Source organism: Triturus cristatus, chromosome 4_2 (assembly GCF_964204655.1).
Source record: "Triturus cristatus chromosome 4_2, aTriCri1.1, whole genome shotgun sequence".
NCBI classification, from domain to species: domain Eukaryota; kingdom Metazoa; phylum Chordata; class Amphibia; order Caudata; family Salamandridae; genus Triturus; species Triturus cristatus.
The window spans coordinates 360,641,617-360,665,727 of record NC_140586.1 but is presented as its reverse complement, the minus strand read 5'-3'; the positions used below and the strand labels follow the sequence as shown (position 1 = coordinate 360,665,727).

At 45.8% G+C, this 24,111-nt stretch overlaps 2 protein-coding genes across 7 annotated transcripts in view; one reads left to right on the top strand and one right to left on the bottom strand.

The window, feature by feature from the left end:
* Window positions 1-17,459, bottom strand: part of PSMB3 (proteasome 20S subunit beta 3) — a 40,930-nt gene extending 23,471 nt beyond the window's left edge. Inside the window, exon 1 of the mRNA XM_085601778.1 lies at window positions 17,161-17,459. Within this exon, the coding sequence (XP_085457904.1) occupies window positions 17,161-17,163 (3 nt within the window). The 5' untranslated portion in view covers window positions 17,164-17,459. The remainder of the gene's footprint in view (window positions 1-17,160) is intronic.
* Window positions 17,460-18,295: 836 nt separating this feature from the next.
* The window catches only part of LOC146833883 (torsin-1A-interacting protein 1-like), a 426,463-nt gene continuing 420,647 nt past the window's right edge, over window positions 18,296-24,111 (top strand). For 2 of the 6 annotated variants that reach the window (XM_085601776.1, XM_085601773.1), the window contains exon 1: window positions 18,361-18,546. In XM_085601776.1, the coding sequence (XP_085457902.1) occupies window positions 18,495-18,546 (52 nt within the window). In that variant the 5' untranslated portion in view covers window positions 18,361-18,494. Of the gene's footprint in view, window positions 18,547-24,111 lie in introns of all 6 variants that reach the window. The other 4 variants (XM_085601774.1, XM_085601772.1, XM_085601777.1 and 1 more) reach the window with 4 other exon arrangements.

Below are 24,111 nucleotides of genomic sequence, written 5' to 3'. Positions count from 1 at the left end.
CTGGTCCGGCGGGAGGGAGCCCCGCGAGTGGGCCGCAAGGAACATCGCGCGGAGGTGAGGTGCCAGTACATCCGGACGCAGCTTATACAATTCGATAGGAAGGCCATTCGGGCCCGAGGCGACCGAGCGTATGGCGAGGGCGATTTCATCCGAGGTGGGAGCGGCATCCAACGAATCCCTGTCCTCCACTGAAAGCGAGGGCAGCGCGATGTCCCGCAGCAGGGCATGGGAATCCTCCTCCGAGCAGGGAGAGACCGGAGAATATACCTCGCGGAAATAATCCGCGAAGCAAGAAACAATGCCTTCCGGCTCAGTAATTCGAACACCATCCATCCTCTCAATCAGCGGGATCACACGACTAGCTCTCTCCTTCTTATCCAACCACGCAATCAGTTTGCCAGCCTTATCACCCACATCGTACAGTCGCCCCTGCTGCTCTCTGCTAAGGCCCCTGGCCGCCTCCGTGACGAGGGCCCTATAGGCCGCCTGTTTAAGGTGTAGAACATGCAGCGCCGCGTCAGTCACCCCACTCCCCAGACCACCCTCCAATTCAGTAATTTCGGCCTCCACCCGGGTCACCTCCTCCTGTGCGCGTCTGCGGGCATGGGAGATAAAGGAGAGGGCCTCCCCTCTGAGAACTGTTTTGAAGGCTTCCCACAGGGAGATAGCCGACGGGACGGACCCCACATTCTCCTCAAAATACCGTTGCAATGATTTAATCAGGTCAGCACGAATAGTGGGGTCACGCAGGTACCAAGCATTGATTGGGGCTACCCTGCCCTCTCCCCTCGGGAAGACACCCAAGTGCAACAGGAGCGGGGAATGATCTGAAATACCCCGCGCCAGATGGCGCACCTCTCCCACCCTCCCAGCATAGGCCGCAGGGACAAGGACATAATCAAGCCGCGAGAGGCTACCATGGGCACCCGAATGGAAGGTGTACTGCAGCTGGGTGGGATGCTTTAAACGCCAGCAGTCCACCAATCCCAGTGTGTCCAAAAGGCCCGCTAACCACGCCTGTGCCCGGGGGAGGTCCCTAGGGGGATGACGATCCATAGTCCCAGAAGCCACCGCATTGAAATCCCCCCCAACCACCAGAAGCCCCCCCGGGAGGTCAAGGAGGAGGCGTCCCAGATCTGCAAAGGTGGTGGACTGTAGCCCCGGTGGGACGTACACAGAGACAAAGACAACTACCTTGCCCTCCATCCTCCCCACCAAGACAGTGTAGCGTCCCCTCTCATCATGGCGCACCTCATCTATTTCTAGCGGGAGCGAGGTCTTGACCATGATGCCCACCCCCCGCGAGCCTGATGTGAAGCCCGAGTGGGCCACCAAGCGAAAGCCACGGCGATTCATGGCACAAAAGGAGTTACCAATAAGGTGTGTCTCCTGCAGAAAGACCACATCAGGCGAAATCCGTTTCAGATACTGCAGGACCACACCCCGCTTGATCCTATCCCCCAGTCCGTTAACGTTCCAGGACAACAAAGTCAAATCCCTACCCCCCATCACATAACGAAGCCATCATTTGTCCCCCCCAGAGCATCTCAAAAACAACAATACAATAACGGGTTTGCCTTGCGGTAGAAACGAACCACACCCCACCCCAACCCACCCAACCCAACAGAACTCCCCCCACCCTGCACCCCTGCATGAGCCCAAACAGCCCCCCCAAAGTGCAGTGTGCCTGTCGCCCCATAGAGAAGAAAACTAACTAGTCCCCCAGAGGAGGAGGGAGATCCCCCAAGAGACCCCACACGACCTCCACAGGAGGGGAACTTACCCTAACAGTCAATAGGGTCAACAACGCAGTCCAGAGCAAGGCCTACCATTAGTCCCTCAGTCCTGATCCGGCGGGCCCTCCCCACCAACTGCACCCCCCCCACCCCCCCGGCCCCGATCCCCGGGCAAAGTGTCTAGCCAGTCCCCGGCCACCTCGGGTCGATCAAAAAAGTGTGTGTGGCCATCCACCTCCACTCTCAGTTTAGCTGGAAAAAGCATCGCATATTTGAGATTCAGGTCCCTTAGGCGACGTTTAACACCAAGAAAGCTCAGTCTCTGCTTTTGGACTGCCGGAGTGAAGTCAGGATAGAAATTGATGTCCATATTGTCAAGCTTGACCGGCCCTTGTAGCCTGGAAGTCTGTAGGATAGCGTCTCTGTCCCGAAAATTGAAGATCCGGGCGATGAGAGGCCTCGGAGGGGCTCCAACCTTAGGCCTACCCCCGGGGACCCTGTGGGCACGCTCCACCGCAAAGAATTTACTCAGCCCCCGAGGCTGGAGATGGGTGAGAACCAGGTCCTCAACAAATAGATCCGCCGCCTCCGCCTCGCGTCCCTCCGGCACCCCGATAATGCGGACGTTGTTCCTCCGGGCCCGACCCTCGGAATCCTCCAGCCGACGATTCATCAGGGCGCTCGCCTGGCCAAGCCTGCGCACCTCCTGTTGGAGGGCCGCCACGTCCGTTGTGAGGCCCGTGGTAGAGTGGGCCAAAGAGTCGACCCGGTCGTTGGTTTTAGACAAATCAGCCCTCACGAGGCCCACGTCCACGAGGACCGAGTCAATCTTCTGCGCCAGTGTGTCGAAGCGCTGGTCCACCGAGGCCTTCATCTCGGCGATGGCGCCCATGACGTCTCGGAGGGTCAGGTCCGTGGGCAGAGCGGAAGCATCAGTCGGGCCCGTAGGGGACCTACGCGGCGCCTCTGGGGATCCCTTCTGGAGTGTGTAGCGGTCCATACTGTTGGATTGCTGGGCCGCGCCACGGCGGGTCGATTTCATCTTAGCCCGATCGCCATCTTGTTTTGTGGACATGGTTTCAATCCCCAAGACGAGTCAGTCTCCTCAAGAAAGGGGGGGGGGGCCGACAATCCAGTTCAAGGGGTCCAGGGGGGAGCGACCACCGCTCCGCAGGACGGACCGCAGCTGGCGGACCGGCAGGGCACCCCAGCGAGACCACACCACCGCACACCGCCCCGCAACCCAACCTCGCCTGGCAGCAAGGAGGGCGCAAAAGCGAAAGTGAAAGTGCGGGGTACGCGAGTCACCCAGCCTTGCCCGCCGCTGTTGTTCACTTTGTGTCCGGATAGCCCCACAACTCCAGTACGGGGGGCCGGTGTGGAGAAGGCCGCAAACCTCAATCGATGCTCCTGCCGGTGTCCGAGGTCCGATTTAAAAACGGAAAACGGGCGTCACCTCTGCTCGGGCTCACAAATACAGTCCCCTCATCTGGGACAGGATTCTGTCAGGATTTATGCAGGAGGTCGCGGAGGTCCTCGGGAGCCTCGCACCTACGCGGCCATCTTGGTTGCGCGCTAGGCTCCTCCCCCGCATATGGACTTTTGAGCGGGGATTACTAAAAGATGGAAAATATGTTCAGCATATGAAGGAATGGATGAAAGGGTATTGGGAAATCAGCAGAGGTAGCACTTCTTCAGGGGTTTCTTGGGATGCTTTTAATGCAGGAATCCGTGGTGAGACATTGAGTTTTAGCTTATATAGACAAAGGCAGGAGCAATTAAGATCTAAAAAACTGGCTAAAGCAGTTACGGATGCTGAGGAGGAATTGAATTTAGCAATTATATCAAGGGTACCTCTGGATTAGGCACTCCTTAAGGTTGCATGTGCAAAAGCAGAAGCAGAGGAGAGTATAGCTAGTAAAGTGGTCGCTACTTTTTTGGCAAAAAGGGAGCAATGCCACGAATTAAGCGAGTGCGTAGGGCATACCTTAGCGGTTCGTTCAAGGCAAAAAGCGGCTTCAGGCGAAGTTAAAGGGATCACAGATGGCAAGGGGGGAATACTCACAGATCCAGATGGGATCCGAGAGGTATTTAGGCAGTTCTACGCTATGCTATATAGTGAGGGTCGGCCAAAAGACCTCTCGGAAATCCAAGAGTATCTTAGGGAAATCTCTGCTTCTTTTCTCTCTAAGGAAGATAGAAAAACGTTAGACGCACCTTTGGCTCCTGAAGAGATTCTAACGGCTCTGAATCGTCTCCCATCGGGTGAGGCTGCGGGACCCGATCAGATTCCGATAGAATTTTATAAAGCTTTTCAGGGCGCAATTTCCCTAGACTTGTTAGATACAGCTCAACAGGCTCAGTTAGGAACTTCTGTTCCAAATTCCTGGGCAGGTGCGGATATAGTTGTTATATTGAAAAAGGGGAAACCATCTACAGAACCAGGGTCACATAGACCAATAACCTTGATGAATTCTGATGCAAAAATCTTTTCCAAGGCTATGGCTCATAGGCTCTGTACGGTTATAGGTAAAATTGTCAGTCCTACTCAACATGGATTTATCCCTGGGAGAGGCACCACAGAGCATGTACGGAGGGTCATTACTCTTTTTGATGCCACGGAAGTCCCAGGAGACCCCATGGCAGTTATGTTGCTGGACGCTGAAAAGGCATTTGATCGGGTCTCCTGGGACTACCTCTGGTCGACTTTAGGGTGGTTTGGCATCGGAGAGGGTTTCACCAAGGCTATCCAGGCTCTATATATAGCTCATACAGCTCGAATTCGTGTGAACGGGGGATATACTGCGCCCCTACAAATCAAGTGGTGCACGAGGCAGGGATGCCCATGTTCACCACTGCTATTGGCGCAGTATATCGATCCATTACTTCGTAAGCTGGAGGCAAATAATAGGATCCCTCCTATAATGGTTCAGGGCATAGAATGTATATATTGGCATACGCCGACGATGTTGCCATTGTCACCCCAAGGCCTGCAGACACCATAGTTGAGGTCGAGACAGAAGCTATCACCTTTGGTCGGGTGTCAGGATACGACCTAAATGGGCCTAAGACACAGATAATTAAGAATGAGGGGGCAGTGTGCAGCGATACGCGAGCGAGTAGTGGTCTCTGGTGACTACCTGGGGATCAATATTTTAGTGGACTTGGATAAAACTGTGGATAGGAACATTGAGCCTATAATAGCCAAAGCTAAACAAGCATTTGCAATGCAATAGGTCTCGCATTTATGCGAGTTTGAGCTATTGGCATTGTAAATGACAATGCCTCTTATTTATGTTTTGGTTTTTAAAACATAAATATAAGGCGTTGTCATTCACAATGCCAATAGTGCAAACTCGCATAAATGCGAGACCTATTACATTGCAAATGCTTGTTTCATACTGCCAACAAACCTACCCCCATGTCACGTGTATTGATGCATATACCTATATCAAAATACTTCAGGCTCCCATAAGGTGGCTTCAAGCGTGACTGAACAGAGCAAGCAAGAGTCCTCCAGGCTGGCAGGGTACCATAGTCCCGTTCTGAGATTTTCATTCAAAAGACCAGTGCATTCTGGGAGAGGTGGTCTTCATTTCCTTACATTGCAGCTATGCAGCTACCACTGAGAATAATTTATGAAAAAATGTCAGACAACGATTGCCCGGGATGTGGCCTAACAGCTAGAGCGGTCGACCTCTAAGCTGGGGAACCAGGTTCGAGTCTCGGCAGGGACGCTCAACAACCTGTAATTCTGGGCAAAATCACTTATTCTCCCCATGCCTACTAAAAATTAATGTGTCCATCTGCAATGCAACTGTTATTTATGTGAAGCGCTTTGATACCGTCGGGTCCAGTTAGCGCTATATGAAACTCTAGAAAAAAAACATCTTGGCACCAGATCAAGGAAATTGCCCCACTGCTGTGAAATGTTGCGCTCCTTCTGAGTAATTTTGAAGCACAGCAAGTCTTAGGGCTTTTATATTTGCACTAATGAAAAGCGTGAAGATGTTGTTAGTGCAAAAAAGATATTTTGTGCTAACTCTGGTCGAGGTGTCAGTTCATTGTGTGAAAATTTGCCAAGCACCAGTAAAACCAAATGCTGCAAACTGTACGAAATGGCCGCCGTTGTTGGTGCCTTTTACATGAGCTGGCCCATAGAACGATTACAAACCATGCTCTGCTGTGGGGTTGCACAAAGCCCGGTACACAGTTTTTAGTCACGTGCACGAAAGCCCCTTTCACTCCCAGGATGGTGGATGAGGAAATGATTCTCATGCCAGCACACTCCGTACTAGTAAAGGAAAAGTCTTGTTGCGCAGAAAATGCCATTTAGACATTTATTCCGGAATTGCAGCCATTACAAGCCCAAGACAGCGCTGGCCGAGGGTCTGCATTAATTGCTTATTAATGGCATGCGACCTCAGAGCACGGTGTCCCTGAAGCGGGCGCCGCCCTCATTAAAAAAACGTAAAAAAATAAAAACTGAAACCGAGTGTGGTGTCCCTGAAGCGGGTGCCGCACTCATTACAAAAATAGAAAAACAAAAAATGAAACCGAGCGCGGTGACCCTAAAGTGGACGCCATGCTCAGCATACAATTAAATGTACGAAATGGCCGCCGTTGTTGGTGCCTTTTACATGAGCTGGCCCATAGAACTATTACAAACCATGCTTTAGTGTGGGGTTGCACAAAGCCTACAGTTTTTAGTCACGTGCACGAAAGCCCCTTTCACTCCCAGGATGGTGGATGAAGAAATTATTCTCATGCCAGCACACTCCGTACTAGTAAAGGAAAAGTCTTGTTGCGCAGAAAATGCCATTTAGACATTCATTCCGGAATTGCAGCCATTACAAGCCTAAGACAGCGCTGGCCGAGGGTGTGCATTAATTGCTTATTAATGGCATGCGACCTCAGAGCACGGTGTCCCTGAAGCGGGCGCCGCCCTCATTAAAAAAAGTAAAAAAATATAAAATGAAACCGAGCGCGGTGACCCTAAAGTGGACGCCGTGCTCAGCATACAATTAAAAGCACTATAAGAAAATCGGCTGCCATTGTCTAAACATTTGAAATTTAATATTGACTAGAAAGTTCTTAAAAGGTCTAGTAATTCGTACTGAAAAACAAAGTAGAGAAAATCAATCAAAAGCTTCTTACAATGCAGAATACAAGAAGGATTAGTCACCAAAAGAATGAAAACAAGACAAGCCCGGCGGAGCGTGGCGCGCGCGCTTGGCGGGGGAGCGGACCCTTTGAAGTGCGATGCCAAACGGATTGCATGGCGGCACGATGCGCGTGATTGTGCGCGTGCTCGCTATGCAATCCGCTTTTCGGAGCACTTTTAAATGCCTCTTACTATAGTCTCGCTTTGCGATCGCTTGCGCGATAGCCAGGCGAGACCTAAAAAGACCTGGATAGAATGCATAATCTTAATTTTTCCATAGTAGGGCGTTGTAACATAATTAAAATGATCCTTTTGCCCAAATTTCTCTACCTCTTTAGGGCAATTCTGCTTACATTTCAGGCAAAATGGTTTACATTACTAGAGCAGATGATTAATAGATTTATATGGGCACACGGGAAAACCAGAAGGGCTTTACGTTATATGGCGTTGCCTAGGGATAGAGGAGGTTGGGCTGTCCCTGATCTTAAACTATACTATTGGGCGGCAGCCCTTCAGTACATGACTGGTTTATTAGGGAACCAGGATGGCAATTCAGGGTCTATAGGTATATACTCGCTACTGCTTGGTGGGAAGGCAGGGAACTGTTTTTTTAAAGTATTCAGATCCTAGCTATTTTAAAAGAACAAAATTCAAGACTTTGATGGCCACCTATAAGATCTGGACCTCATTTAGGAATAGAAGTGGACTGGGCAGGTTTAATGCTTATACTCGAATATGCAGGAATTATACTCTCCATGGGGAAATATATGCAGATTCAGTCTGTGCAGAATGGGGGCGACGCGGAGTGAGGAAATTAGGGGACTTGATGGGCCCCGAATGGAATTGGTCAGTTCTCGGATATACAGGGGGCTTATGGTATTGATAACAAGAATTTTTTTAAGTACCTACAAGTTAGGAGCTTTCTAGCAAATAAAAAGGGGGGGGGGGGGGCCTGCAGGGTTTAGGAAAAATAAAATAATGGATGTTATTGAGGGTAGTGCAGATTGCACTATTCGAAGGTTTTATGCTGAGTTGATTGCGCAAAAAGAGGATGATCTTGGAAAATATGAAAATAAGTGGTCTGAGAAACTCGGGATAGCTCAAGATTGTTTTCAATTTTCATTAGACCTGGGACGAACTATCCTATGCTCTGCGGCACTACAGGCCCAACACTATAAAAACAATTTACTCATTGTGTTACACGCCCGCAAGGATTGCGCAGTGGGAAGGAACAACGGGCACTAAATGCCCCCGCTGCGATAGCACAGATGCTGAGATAGTTCACGTTTTTGCTTCTTGTCCCCACCTACAGCCATTGCATAGGGCTATAGAATCCTTCTTAGAGGGATCCCTAGGAATTAAGATTTCTCTTACACGGTCCATAATATTACTAGGGGTAAATGGCGACGATATGCAATGTCCTTCACGATACTTTATATTTATGGCTATGTCAGTCCTTCGTATTTTTATCGCAACGACATGGCTAGACAAAGTCCCACCAACATTTCAGCAATGGTTGGCTAGATTGCTTTCTGTGTATAATCCTGAGAAGGGGATATATGCAAGGAAGGGCAAAAGGGGGGGAGAAGATTGGGGATATGTATATGGGAGCCCATTTCTACCTGGAAAGAGAAGCAATAAGTACGTGCTTTGCTCCTCTCCCCTTTATTTTTCATTATATATTTTTTTATTATCTTTTCTCTCTATTTTCTATTGATTTATTTGCTCTGTTCTTTGTGATGTGCAATATAGTTCCAGTGTTTTCGTATATGTATGTGCTCCAGAAGATTCATTGTTTTCAGTACGTTTATATTGTATGCTGCTGTGCTAAAAATAATTATTTTTTTTTAATTAAACAAAAAAAAATTAAAAAAAGAGGACTGGATCCTAGATTCAGTCCTGAGACATTTCCTGGAAACAGGTGAGTAAATGCGTTTTGGTTAAAGGTATGATTTTTAAGGAATATTATTGTATTTCAAAAGTTGACAAAAATGTTTTCACATAGAATCACCAATGTTATCCTATGGGAGGAAATTCACTTAGCAAGTAAGTAGGGTTATCGTTACTTTTTCTTACTCAGTGCTGGATCCTGGATTCAGCACTGGTGCATCTCCTGTAAACAGTTGAAAGAAATAGTTTTTGTTATACAGGCGATTTTTAAGGAATATTTGTAGGTTTCAAAAATCGACACTTAGAAGAATTTCTGGTAAAAACCAGGCAATGTTATCCTATAGAGGAAAATCAAGTTATCGGTAAGTTACAGTTGTAATTACTTTTCAGGGTCAGTGCTGGGCACCAAGATCCAGCACTGGGATCTCTCCTGATAACAGGTGAGTAATTTTGTTTCCAGTGATCGGCTGATTTTTAGTGAATATTTTAAAGTTTCAAAACTCGACACTTAAAAGAATTTCCAAGTGAAACCAGTCAATGTTACCCTATGGAGAAAATGTAGATTATCGGCTTTCAGGCAAGTACTCGACTGGCAGAGTTAAGGTTTTGGGCATAGACTCAGGGGTCTCCCAGGGTCAGGTAGGTACAGTTGTTACACCCTCAGCAGCACAGGGGCAGCCGGGTGCAGAGAGAGTTAGGCCCAATGTTAGCCTATGGCGGGCAGGAGGCGTTTGGTTGGTGGCTGCTAGCAGGCAGGCCACGCGGCTGTGGGAGCTGGGCTCCTGGTCACTTACACAGGGCAAGTAAGATAGGAAAGATGTTGCACTCCCAGGGGCACTCAGGCGGCTGGGAGCAGGGTGCTTTTGAGCCGTTGGGACGCTCAATGGATTTCAATGGAGAAGCTACAAGACGAACAAAGGCTGCAAGCTCGGGGACGGAGATTCTTCAGGTGTGACCACCGCTTTGAGAGGTAAGTTGGAAAGCTGTAGGTTAGGTAGGCACCCAGGAGCTGGGCACAGGGGGCCGCCGGGTGGAGGGGTGTCTTTTCGCATCAGGAAATCTTACCCTCTGCTGGTCACGGTTGGAGGGGTCCCTGGTTCTGAGGCTGCAGGCGTCGTCAGGAGCGTCAATGAGTGTCCTTGGGTGCTGGATTCTGGGTCACAGTCCCCGGGGGGGACGTCCTTGTGGTCTTTGTCCACTCAGGCACAGGCCAGGTTCGGCTGGTGCAGAGTGTGCTGGATTTGCTGTTCCTGGCTGGTGCCAGGGGTTGTTGCTTGTTGTTGAGCAAGACCACTGCTCGTGTGAGTCCCAGTCTTGGTAGATCAGCAAGGCAGTCAGGTCCTCCAGGGTTTTAAAGGTTGCTGACCACTGGAGACGCCGGGTTTCAGTAGGAACAGGTTCGAGAGTCGACAGGCCTGTAGGGCTGGGGCCAAGTCAGTTGGTGTCGTCCTCTTGTTAGCAGCTGCACGGCAGGTCTTCTTGTTCTTCTTTTGGATTCGGGATCTGAGGAAGGAAGGTTCAGGATGCCCCTAAATACTAAATTTAGGGGCGTTACAGGTAGGTAGAGGTCAGGGAGCAATGGGTCCCTTCCCTGGGGTAGGTACACCCCCTAGCCTGCCACTCTCCTGTGGGAGGGGGGCAGGAGCCTAGTCCTGATTGGGTAGGGCTTCCCATCTTCAAGATAGCGAGAGCCCGGAGTTGTGCTTCACCTCACCTCCCCCACCTGAGGGGCGGGGTTGGCAGAGGCTGGCACACCCCCTTTCCTCACTTAGGTTTTCCCGCCGATCTTCCCGCCAGAGAGGGGTTAGAACCGGTGGGGGCCAGTTGCTGAGTACAGCAAGTGGCCTGGAGAGGCTCACAAAGGCAGCATGCCTTTGAAGCTTCCCCTGTCCATCCTGGGGGAGGAGACCTAGCACCTCGCCCAGGATGTGCTTTGTTGCAGACCCACGAGAGCGGATGGCTCTCTACCCAGGGGTCCAGCAATATGTCTGCTGGGTGGCAGCCTAGGCAGCCTCTCAGTCAGGACGCTGGTTGATGGTTAGTTTCTGGGGGCATCTCTAAGATGCCCTCTGTCGTGCATTTTACATTAAATCCCACGCTTGCATCAGTGTGGGTTTAATGTGCTGAGAAGTTTGATACCAAACTTCTCAGTCTTCAGTGTAGCCATCATGGTGCTGTGGAGTTCGTGATGACGACCTCCCAGCACCATATACTCTTAATGACTGCACTTACAGTGCCCAGGAATGGACCTGGGTACTGGAGGGGCACAGGGCTCATGCACCTGTACCCTCACCACAGGACCTCTAAGGGTGGCAAAATAGATGCTGTAGCCCTTAGGGGTCTTCTCTGGTCACAGGGCCCTGGGTACCTAGGGTACCATTTACCAGGGGCTGACATGTGGCCAGAGATGCCAATTGGGTTTAGGCTCCAACACAGTTTTAGGGAAGGAACACAGGCCCTGGGCACCAGATTGGCAGGAGCCCAGGGCACACTCAAAGTACATCAGCAAAAAGTGGGGGCATACCATGCAAGAAAGATGGCACTTTCTCACAGCGCCTCACCAAATGGCAGCCATCTTGCAGCCGGGCTCTCTGGCGCCTACTATATTCCGATTTCTATTAAACTAATACCAGGATAAACAAACAGTGGCAAAGCACTAGGTCTGGCTTTCATGTTGTAAAGCAAGCAAAAGCAGGAATGCACATGTGCTGTACTGGTGAAAACGGATGTGGTGGTAAACATGATGGCAGTTAAGGAGGTGATGGTGGCAATGTAGTGATGTTAATTGTGAAAGGGGCATTAGAGAGATGGAGGGGAGTAAGGGGAAGAAGAGAGCCAGATTTATTAAGGAGCTGAACAAGGGGGCAGAGCCAGAGAACAAACAGGAGTATCTAGCAGTGGGAGAGCTGCCGTACAGGGAGTTGATTCACAAGCACCCAGTGAGCGGACAATGCAGCAGCATCAAGGGTGCCGCTGGGCATTAGAAGGGCTGCTGAAATTTGTAAACAAGTGCCTGGTGTAAGATCACAATGCACCAGTGACAGCAGCCTCATGAGATCTTCCGGGTGCTCCAAAAGTGTATATAGCAGCCTGGCAGCAAAAGAACTACAGTCATGTTAACAGCAAGGAAGATTGGGTTGAACAGGGGTCCGGCTCTTGCAAGACTAGTTTCTAATTTTGTTTGAAAATGAAAAAGCAAGTAAGTGGCCATCTAAAGCTAAAGTTTGCACTAGAGTCCTGACAAAACATGCAATTTCTGTGCAATGCACACATGAAATAAATAACTGAATGTGTGATGGTGGAGCATTTTTGAGATGTACAATAATCCCTCATGTATTACATAGAACACTAAATTATAAAACAAAGTCAATATCATAAGCAGAGACATCTATACACCAAAATGCCAGGGGTACTAAAAGTGACATCACAAACCCTTTGACCTTAATATCACATCACAGAAGTGACATCATCATGCCATTTGACCCTGAATCTTTCTACGAAGTGATATCACATGATCTTGATTAGATTACGATAATTGACATAACTAATTTCCATAATACCTGCATGATTAATTTTATAACAGAAATGTCTATTTCAGACACCACCTATTCTAAGATGCTGATAAGATATGCCATTGAACTGTATTCCTTTCTCTTTGTATTAAATGAAAAATGATGTGTTTATTATGTGCACATCTCAACAGTACGCAGTGCCGCAAAATAAACTGTACTGGGAGCCTAAATTATTTTAAGGTTGTATTCGTAAACTTAATTTTTCATGTATTCGCAATGATAAAACATAGCAACAACTTTCTTATAAATGTTGCAAAAAGTCATATACAAATGTGCCAGGCCAGTATCAGAATTTTGCCATTAGTGCTCTACATATACTACAGGGGACTCATGTTAAAAATTACCTCTAATACGTCAGGGCCAGTATTTTGGTTGCCTTTCCCCTCAATATCCCACGATTATCCTGCTGTATGACAAGAAGTACTGCTGATATGCTAGTCCCAGTATTTTGTCAAAAAGGTTGCTCCAGTATGCCAGTGCTAGAATTTTTCCATGGGTGTCCCCAAATGCCAAGTGTTATCTATAGAATGGCACTGGCATTAATTTTTTTTACAGGTGTCGGTCATGCTAAGACAATCTAAATAAACAAGTGTTCGAGTGTCCGAGGTTATGAATACAAGATCAATATAGATGATTTATGAAAAAGCAAAATAAGGTGCCCACACACTAGTTCAAAAAAGCATAATAAATTATTTTTGCAAGAAATGTAAAAACAAGACATAAACTTAAGAATATATCAGTGCTCAAATCAGTACACAACAAAAAACACTGGGTAATACATAGTGTATTGAAAACAAACCGTGACACCGGAATAATAAACTTTGTGAATAATGCATAAATCAGTGGTGGATTCTTGTTTTCTTTGGTGATCTGTTCAGGATATACGACTTTTCACTGGGTGTTCAGCTTCTAATTTTTGTAACTTGACGATTTATGGCTTTGAAGGATTTTTCCGTTTCCATATGTAAGCTTGTCAACTTTTTTGATTTCTTGGTTACCCGATTGATTGCGGGCTTTGTCCAATAGGTTTAAATTTGAGTACTGGTCAAGTCTAAGTATTACTAGACCCATCCGTGGTTTGGTCCTCTGTACTTATTTTTCTTTTCCCTTTTCTTATTAATTATGGTGCCGTCTTCTTTTTGTCTGTTTGATTTTTCAGATATTACATTTTGCTCATTAAATTGTCTCTGTCCTGATGATGACCCTTTGACTGTGGGGTCGAAACACAGCCAGGGCTCGAAAAATCCACTTGAGACAGATTTAATCAGGATGAGCTATCTTTAGGCCTTACTGGCCCGTCTGGGGAGCTGACAACAGGTGTTCTGCTTGCTCACAAAGTGAATGAGTAATAAAGATGCCTTTAAATCTTGTTATCTTGTCACATTTCTCCAATTTCAAAGACAGAGGTCAAACGTCAGTTTGTCTTCCTACATTGACTTTTCTTTCTGTGACTGAAGTTAGAGGATTTTGTAAAGTTAACTGTGTGACAGTTGGGATGAGACCACTTCACGTGCTAAGTACAATACAGTTAGGTTGAGTAGTGTATTCAAGTTACTAGACCTGCAGGTCTAATAACATTTTTATGATTTTTCGAGCCCCGTCTGCGCTTTCAATGTTTGGAAGGGATTAAAATCTGCAAATTGGATCTGGATTTATGCATTATCTACAAAGTATCTTATTCCAGTGTCAGTCTTTGTTTTTAAAACACTATATTACCCAATGTTTTTGTTGAGTAATGATTTGAGCACGGATATATTCTTTATCTATGTCTTGTTTCTACGTTCTAGCAAAAATAATTGATTATGCTTTTTTTGAACTATTGTGTCAGCATATTTTGGGGTTTTTCATAAATGCTCTTTATTGATTAATCTTGTATTCATAACCTCTCACCTCGAACCCTTGTTGATTATATAGGTTTTATTGCGTCTAGTTCTGGGTTGTTTGGGCTGCCCTATTGTGGTCAACCTGTCAAGACAAGCACCTGTGCCAGCACTAGTTTGCCATGGGTACCACTATAAGCGAAGAATTACATTCAGTATACCACAGTCAACTGCAGACTTGCAAGCAGAGCACCACTCTCTTAAGTTCGCTTACTTTCACTCGCTGAATACCACTCAAACGTATTCATTCTCTCTCACTTGCACTCACTCTTATTTTAAATCACTCATTTCCATTTACTCATTCGGACTGATTCAAATTCTCACACTCTTTTACTCATTCTTACTCTCACTCACACATTTTTTCTCACTCAGTCTCACTTGAACTGATTCACTCTGACTCACTCATTCATGTGCACTCACTCACTTACATTCTCTCTTGGTGTCACTCAGTCCTACATTCCTGTTCACTCACTTGTAATCATTCTCACCCTCATTCACTCATTGTAACTTATTCTCACTCACTTTGACGCATCTATTCTCACTCAGTTACATTCATCACTGCCACTCACTCTTAATCATTTTTACATTCATTCTCATTCACACTAATTCTCTCTAACACGCATCACACTCATTCTCACTCACACTCACACTCACTGTCACACACAAACATGCTTGCACATAAAAATACACTCATTCTCACACTTACGCTGTCACACACACACTTGCACACAACATACATTTAAAAGCATTTTCTTTAACTTACCTTAGCGGTTAGCACATGTCCTGTTACAGCTCCTAGGACTCCATTTTATTACACTAATATGGAGTAATAGACTATTATTCATTATTGGCATAAAAAAAGGCCACATAACAGGAAGGGAGGAGACCTAACACTCACAAATACAGCTGCCTCGGTGTTCTTGCCACATCAGATGCCATGAGAGAGCAAAAGCACTGCGAGGGATTTGAAAGAACAATCCAGGAGTCACAACTGAGACCCATTGCAACCCCTAATCGATATCCATTGCCCTATTTCTCAGCAAATCCTTCTATCATGTTTGTCTCATTGGGCCTCTCTCTTACACATGAATCCCTATTTTTCTGTCCCTCTCGGAGTTCTCTCACAACATTGCTTCTTGCACTCCTACACTTTCGCTCTGTAGGTCTGAACCTTCTTTCTCAGCTGTCTCTCTCCCTTCACTCAGATGTCTCTTTTTTTACCCTATCAGCTGTCTCTTTATCACCTTGTCAGTCCTGTCACAACAATCTATTTTTGTCTCTCTAAGCACAGTCTTTCTTGTCTATCTGCCTGATACATATCTTCCCTTCTCTAAAATCTTCACTTGCAGCCGTCACAACTTCTCTTTTTCTTCCCTTCTCTCAAACCAATATATATTTATCCCTTCAGCATCTCCACAAACACACATATTTTTCTCTCTTTATTTCACTTCTGTCTTCTTCCTTTCTTCTAGATTCTCTGTTGCTCATGGTCATTAACTCTTCCTTAACTCCCTCGTCTGCTGGGCCCTAGTTCAATTACTATTTTCTGTTTGAGCACACCACTTTCGCAGCACACTGCAAAGGCAGCGCAGGCCAGATCCCCCAGTTCAGGAATGGTGGAAACATTTTTGTTGGAAGTTAAATAAACAATAACATCTTGACAATATTTTAGTGCACAAGATCGGAGGCTCAGTGACCAGTCTCACTTTCATTCTGTTCCAAATGTATAAAGCAGCCATCGAGAGTGAAAGAAAGGGTTTCCATATGAATCTCACACGAATCTTTTATCAGTGCAAAGTTAGCACAATATGAACTTGTGCTCCTGCAACTCCACAGAAGACTACTTTTGAATTATCAACAGTTCAGACATGTATTATATATCTGTATACCCAATATTCAACCCACGCCCCACCGCGGACTCCAGTAAACCATTTCAACAGCCCCGCAGGACCATATACAACGCTCATCCATCTTCAATTTCGTAGGGACTCCCAGATGCCGACACACATGTACTAATAGTGCATACGATGAGGAAGCGCAATAATGCATGCAGCCCTAGCCTGGATTGCCACGGTCTAACCACACACCCTATCCAGTCCCTGGGGCAGGAAGTGGTGCCCTGTACCCAGGCCTATTTACAAGGGAGGACTTTCTCTTGCATGGTTCTAGTGTCCTTGAGACATGACACATAGTTCATCCAGTCCTTTTGTTTTCAATTACAACGGCATGGTAGGTAAAATGCTTATGTTTTCATTACAAAACACTAAACTGCATGTCTCTGAACGCACACAGAAGAGGACTTGCAAGCTCAGAATTGGACTGTATTTCTGCTTCCAATACAGCGTAACTCAAATGGTCAAATAGAAGACACAGGCACATTGCAAAAATGTCACACTTCTTCAACGGGAAAACTTTGCTGGGATGTGTCGGTCACGTTATTTCCAGATCTAAAAAGGAAGTTTTTCCGCTTCAACAAGTTTCCATATTCCGCTTTACTCAGACTGCATTCGGTCCCCCATTTATCCAACAGACGGTTCAGCCATGACCAATTTTCAGGATATCCATTGGCTGGTGAGCTTTGTGGGATTATCCACGACATTCTGCCCTGAATAATTTCCCACGCCACATACCTCGCGCTTGCTTTCCCACATCTGCTGACCAGGTCCGTTTCACTGGCCATGGTGAAGTGTTGTTCTTCACATCCAACCTCAAACCCCGTATGTGAAGCAGCCGACCATGGACACTGAAATCGCCGATTCCCAAAACACGATACTCCCTTTGGAGCTTCGCACGAGTCATGCATCTTAACCCACTGCCTCAAACCCACACTCCGAGGAGTTCACTCAGCCCCTTCACTTAAAGCTACTTTTTGTCGTTTCCACTCATTCTCTTCACACTAGCCATTCTCTCCCACTCACCATGGTTGTAGATGTAGCTGGACCCCGGACACTGCCAGAAAACAAATCGAAAGCCACCGGTCACACTTCCCTACCGAACCGCCCACGGACAAAGCCTATTGGATCTCAGTGCCAGACACTCTTCGTATTCCACCCGCCGATTGGCCATTTTAACAAACTGACACCGCGTGGTAAATATTAAGACCCATGATTGTTGCAAAAATCTATCAGTCACTCAGAAGGCTAGAGACGCCGGAAGCTACGATAAAAAAAATGTAGAGTCACAGCCGGGTCTGAAATCAGATACATGCCGGGATACTGGAGGTATGGGTGTGCCGTGAAGCATGTTGGGTCTTTGCAGTGGCTGTCACCATGGCAGCATAGAGTCAGTGAAAGAGAAACAAACATTAAAAATGCAATAGGTCTCGCCTTTCATTAATTTAAAGCCATTTGCTTTGCTGTACAATTCCATTAGTAAAGTAAATGGCTTTAACTTAATCAAAGGAGAGACCTATTGCATTGTTAATGCTTGTTTTGTTAGGCACAGGAATAGAAAGTGATTTGCTACAATCACGTGATGTGTAATTGATGCCTAGGGAAACCTAGCACGCGCGCCTTTATTTAGCTACTTGCGAATATGACGGACATCTTGGAAAAGAGGTGAGTAGGGGCGACTGTAACTAGTAAGAGCTATGAAACAAAGCGGACATTTTGGATTGTGTCCCATGACATTATCGGGGTGCGAAGTGGAAATTATTTTTCTCTCTCTCTAAGGCGTTATAAAGATATATTTGTCAAAACGCGATATATTGTTGCCTTTCACATACTTGGTACAAAAACATGCTCTGTGGATTACTCTCTTGTTGTCTCTGAAAAGCTCCACATCAATGTATCGAGTTTCGTTTTGCTTTATGTTGAAAGAATTAGCGTTATCACTTACAAATGTCATGGTATACCTCTGCAAAAATGTGTATATTGTACACACTGTGCAAATATAAAACAACTTTTAAAACACGGTATTGCAAACCATCAGTAATAAGAAACGTTTAATTATATGTCCACCTAACTGTGACTAATTGTTGTCTGTACAGGGGCTTTCCTTTAAAATGAAAGTTCAGGAAAAGCGTTGATGTTCGGGGTTTCTCGTTGTCTTTTTCCTCTTGCGATGTCCATTCCATCATGGCGAGTTTCTTTGAGTCAAGCCATATTATGTGTTAGCGCATGTAGGGTGCTGCAGGTGCGGTGCTCCTAGCGCCGAGGCTCTCGGACACTACAATTCACTCTCCGCCTCTTCAGGAAGCGGCGCGCAGAGCAGGAAGGGAGCGGCTGATAGGTACCTTCAGGCGGGAGAAACAATGTCGGGCCGCACAAGAAGAGCGAGAAAGGAAGAACAGCCTCCTTCTGCTGGTAAGTGTTTTCGGGAGATTTTAGTCGCTGTCTCGGGTATCACGGTACACCGGGCTAGCATTCCACCCTGAACCGTATTCTGTAGGAGTACGAGAGGTAGGCGGATATGTGCTCAAACACTGGTCCAGGGTGGCCCCATTCATGTAGATAATAGGGATAACCACTGACAGCGTTAGAGCCCAAAATATTAATAGGAATAGTCGAGCAGAGGAAGTCGGTCTTTCTTGGCTCAAAGTGCCAATGTATAAGATTTAATAATATTTACCATATAAACAATGCGACGAACATCATGTTTAATATGACCAAGGAGCCTCAGAATTGTAAAATAAACAAGCATTTACAATGCAATAGGTCTCACAATGACAATATTTTGAGCTATTGACATTGTAAATGACATTGTTTTTTGGTTTTGTTTTTCTTTTGTAAAACATAAATAAAATGCATTGCGATTTTAAAATCGCAATAGCTAAAATGTTTGTAGATGTGAAACTTATTGCATCGGATTTACACTAGTGTGGAGAGAAGGATCATGCAAGGGGGTGGAAGAGAAGGGAGACTCCGAAGGGGACAAGATCCTGACAGTGTCTGTCATGATCACCACAGCGGTCACCATTGTGATATCTTTATGTATTTATTTATTTATGCATTTTTATAAAGCGCAGACTGTACCCGAAGGTGTCGGAGCGCTGTACAATAGAACCATTTACGTTACATGAGAGAAATGTTACAAAGTAGAAAGTACAAATATAGTAGGACACAAAATCAAACACAGCAAGCAAGAGGAGATAGGGAAAAACGTAGCAGGCAAGAACACAATATAAAACGCAGCAAGCAAGGAATGTACAAAAAAAAAATTACAAAATTTAAAATGACTGACAAACTTTCAGGCGGGGTCTGAGAATGAAGGAATTTGTTCTGAAAGTCTCTTTGGAATAGAAGAGATTTGAGGTCTGCTTTGAAGATCCGGATGGAAGTGGTGGCATGGAGGAAGCGAGTTCCAGATTCTCACCGCATTACCGCAATTGAGCCATCAATTTTTCCCTTTTGAAGGAAAGGGGCTCAAGCAGAAACTTTTCCGCATTCCGAGAAGGTCTCAAGCGTCCAGACAATTTCAGTTTATTCGTCAGATAGCGAGGGGAGGAAGTGTGCAAGGCTTTGTGGGTGATGCAAGCCGTTTTTTAAATAGCTCTTGCCTCGATGGGAAGCAATCGGAGAGAAGACAGGATAGGAGTGATGTGGTCACTTCGTTTGGACCCTGAGATGAAGCGAGCTGCTGAATGGAGGACGGATTTGAGGGGGGAGAGGTGAGATTTGGGAAGGCCAGTCAGAAGAGAATTACAATAATCCAGTCTAGAGAGAACTAGCGATTGGACCAAAGTTTTTAGGTCATTCTCCGGGAAGAACCGACGAATCCCCCACAGAAGGCGCAGCTGATAACGTGCGTTCTTGGCAATGGAGTTGATGTGTGAGATTAGGTTGAGTCTTTTGTCAAGTATGACACCTAGGGATTTAGCGCAGTCAACAATGATGGGTTTACTGTTGAGTAAATTCAGCTGATCCATCCAGGATTGAACAGGAGGCGGGGAGAGAGAGGTAGATAAGAGGGGGAATTCAGATTTGGAGGGATTGAGAATGAGTTGGTGAACTAACATCCAGTTGTGAATAGAGTTGAGAGTAGAGTTGAGTAGTGAGAGATCTTGTGAGGAAGACACCTTGAGGTAGATTTGGGTGTCATCCGCATAGAGATGGTAGAGGATTCCAGATTTGCTTAGGAGGTTCCCTAATGGTTCCAGATAGAGATTAAACAGAGTGGGTGCAAGGATAGAACCTTGAGGGACTCCTTGACCAACCTCCAGTGGAGACGAGAGACTGTTCGCAATCTTGATAATTTGGGATCTGTCAGAGGAATGAGGCAAACCATTTAAGCACTGTCCCTTCCACGCCCATTCTCTGATGAAGAGTGTTAAGGAGGGTGTTGTGATTAACAGTGTCAAAGGCTGCAGAAAGGTCAAGAAGAATCGGAAGGCACGATTCCCCCGAATCGAGTATATGCAGCGCATCATCGATCACTTGCAGCAGGGCTGTTTCAGTGCTGCAATTTTGAATAAAGCCAGACTGGAACACGTCAAGGAGATTATTGTCCATAATGTGTTGGGAATGTTGTTTTGCAACACTTTTCTCTGTGATTTTTGAAAGAAAATGGAGATTGGTGATGGGGCGGAAGTTATTGAGGTCGTTCGCATCTGCAGAGATTTTTTTAGAAGGGGGGGTAACCTGTCCTGTTTTGAGGATAGTTGGGAGGGATCCTTGACTGAGGAAGAGATTAACTAGCCTGGTCCAATAAGCGAGAGTATTGGTATAGAAATCAATGGCGATGACACTAGGGATGGGGTCAGAAGAATGGTTGGAGGGTTTGGTTTCGAGGATGCATTTGAGGAGGTCATCTTCCGAGATGGCTGCAAAGTTCTGCCAAGTGACTAAGAATTTTCGCTCCTCAATAGGGGTGGGGTAGGTGACCTGATCCACCAGTGATTTGACCTTTTCATCAAAGAATATAGCAAATTCAGTTGCTTTCTTTGAGGCATCCTCAGGTTTGATGGTTTGGGGAGAGCAGTTTGGGTTTTTGATGAGGTCGAAAAGTTTTTGGGGTCTGTTTTTAGCTGAGTCGAGGAGAGATCTGAAATGTGATGCTTTTTCAAGGAAGATGTGCTTGTGGTATTTGGATCTTTGCTGCAACTCATACTGGGCAGGTCGTGGAGGTAAGGAGAGGCTGTCCCCCTTATCATTTCACAAAGCAACCCTGCCATACAATCGGGTCATCTTAATGCACAGATCATGTGGTTATGCATACGCCTTTATGGCCCCAGCTCCAGCCTCGCTGTGCGGTGGTAAACGCAGAAAATGGAAAAATCAGTCTGCAGAAGAGGAGAGCATTTGAAATCGCTTCTCAAACATGCCGACCATCTCTAAGTGTAGAAACTTTCTTTTAATAAGTGTAACAGGGACATAAACTATGAAAAAGCAATATTTGAGCAAAACTGTAGGATATTTGGAAACACAGAAGCGAGACCTATTGCATTGTAAATACTTGTGTTATTAAAGCTGCCTTTCTTTTTCAAACCGAACTCCGTGAAATCTGGAGTTGTGGATCTGGGAAATAAAGGGGGACATCTGGGCAGTGTGTGCAGTCAAGTTCCTACACTACACATTTTTATTACTGACTCAAAGGTATTGGAGCGCTGTAGGTTTAGGTGAAAAAGGTAACAGTTGCATGCAACTATAAATAAAACTAAATTAAACAGGAAAGGGTTTGGGAGTGAATTTCAATAGGCTTTTGCCAGCAGCGACACGAGCACAATGCCTGCAAAACCCTTAAGTAAAATGCAGATGGTGCTCTTTTGCACAAAGGTCGGGGCTTGCATACAGCTCTGGGGTAAAGGAAATCACAACTACATGCAGAATTCCACAGGGTGGACTCCGCAGGGGCCATCTTGAGAACAAGGAAGGGGTTGGGTAATCTTGTGCTGCGTGTGCGGAAGATTCTTTTGTTTGATTTTATGTTGTGCATTTAGGGGTGAAGCGAAACAGTTGAGTGATGGTGTGTGCATGTTGTGTTTTTTTTCTGTGAAGAGTTTTGTTGATTATTCAATAATTGGGCTTTGCATGGCGTGATATATAGCAGAGCTATCAAAAAAACATCATTTAATAATGTGTACATCCTAATTATCATGGTAGCATTTTCTTTGTGGCGAGTTATTCCTGGGTGTATTTTGCTATGACCTCTCTGTATATAAATATACCTGGTCACTTAGGAAAATGGTATCCCTTCCATCTTCTCTTTACACCGATTATATGGGGACTCTTGCCACCTAGTGAAATGAAAGACGCATCATTTGTTGAACATTCTGTCCTGTGTGTTAAACTTGGAAGGTGAGTGTGGGGTATTGAGCTGTATACGAACGAGGGATGCAGCTTGACTAACATTGTTTAGCACTTTGTGTTCCTTTTGATTTCTTACATGAGGCAACACCAAGCACACAACTTTGCCCATTTTCTTTCTTTCTTTATGTTAATCTGTTTTTTGAGCTTTCAACTTTTCATTACCATAATGATGATGAAAATAAACCGCAGCATCAACAATCGCATATACAAGTATAATTACAATCAATGCCAATCACAGCCAAAGGGCTATTCGTCATACAGACTAGAAATCAGCCTAGAACCACCTTCTTCATTTCTTGTTTGCCACGCTTACACCTTGCATAGTCCTACTGCCCCTTATTCCCACACTTTTGTTGTCTACGTGTTTTAGTAAACTTCATAAACCGCAAGTCAATACTACAGCCCTACATTTCGTAAACAAGTTAATTAGAAAAAGAACATTCCAAATTTCCCTCCACCCATATCCCGGTTTGTTTAAGGATTTCATTACAGAAGAGGTGCTTGCATAATGTGGTGGCTTTCCAGATCAATGCAAAGAAACATCGACTACTTGGATTAATTGATTCTAGGAAAGCGATTCCAAATAATCCATGATCACCCACCCACTTATTCCAGAAAGTAATCAAGGAGAATCTGGACCTGGTCATGGCTTGTTAAATTAAGCTCCACATCATCTTTCCAGCTGCTGTAGCGTTTACCCAGCTCTGTTCTATCATTTGGAAAGTGCTAATGAGACCCTTGCATCCAATTGTTAACAGACCTAGTTGATTTAGTCACAAATGCTCTGTTGATAACCGCCAATTGAGCTCGGCCCTTACGGCTAACCCGAGGAATCCTAAAGAGGTGTCATTGTTACGTAAGAAATATAAAGAGGTCACTATAGCAAGGAAGAAGGAAGTACTGGGCCAACAATGGAGTTCACTAGCTTTGGTGGCAAACAAAAAGAATAGTAAACTTTTTTGGTCAGCAGTGAAAGATATGGTACCCCTCCAATTAGCTGTAACATTTCTAGCGAGGCCTGGGAATCGCATTTGACTAATATTTACACATCCATCTCTGCTGAAAATAAATTCCCTGTTGCTTCCGCTCATGCAGTAGCGCACCTGACTCTGGGTGAGGTTGAAGATGCTATAAGTCAGAGTATTGGGGGGAAAAGCCACTGGCCTGAACGGGGTACCAATAGACCTTATTAAGTATAACCCTGAATTCTGGGCTCCGTTATTATTGAATGTTTTGAAGAGCCTGGCTGATTCTCCTTTACCAAGCACATGGCCAACCTCTATTATTGTTCCCTTTTTAGGTTCAACTAGACCGCGCATATCCTGTCTCTAAGAGACCTGCTGTAATTGGTCTGTGAGCTTCAAGTCCATCCCCCTTCTTGCCATTGCTTTTCATTTTGTCTGTGTGAGTTTCATTTAAAAATCATTTCTTGCTAGTGGTCAGTCCTGCCTCTTTGTCCATCTTTTCTCTCTCCGTTCCTCTTACAGAGCAGGGGCTAAGTTTCTTGGTTTCCTGCTCTGTTACTGTTTGTCTGTGTTCTGCTTCAGTGCCCTAGCTGCTTGCATTTAAATCTAGTATTCTTCCTCACACTGCCTCCTAATGCCACAGTTGTGTTACTGCCGC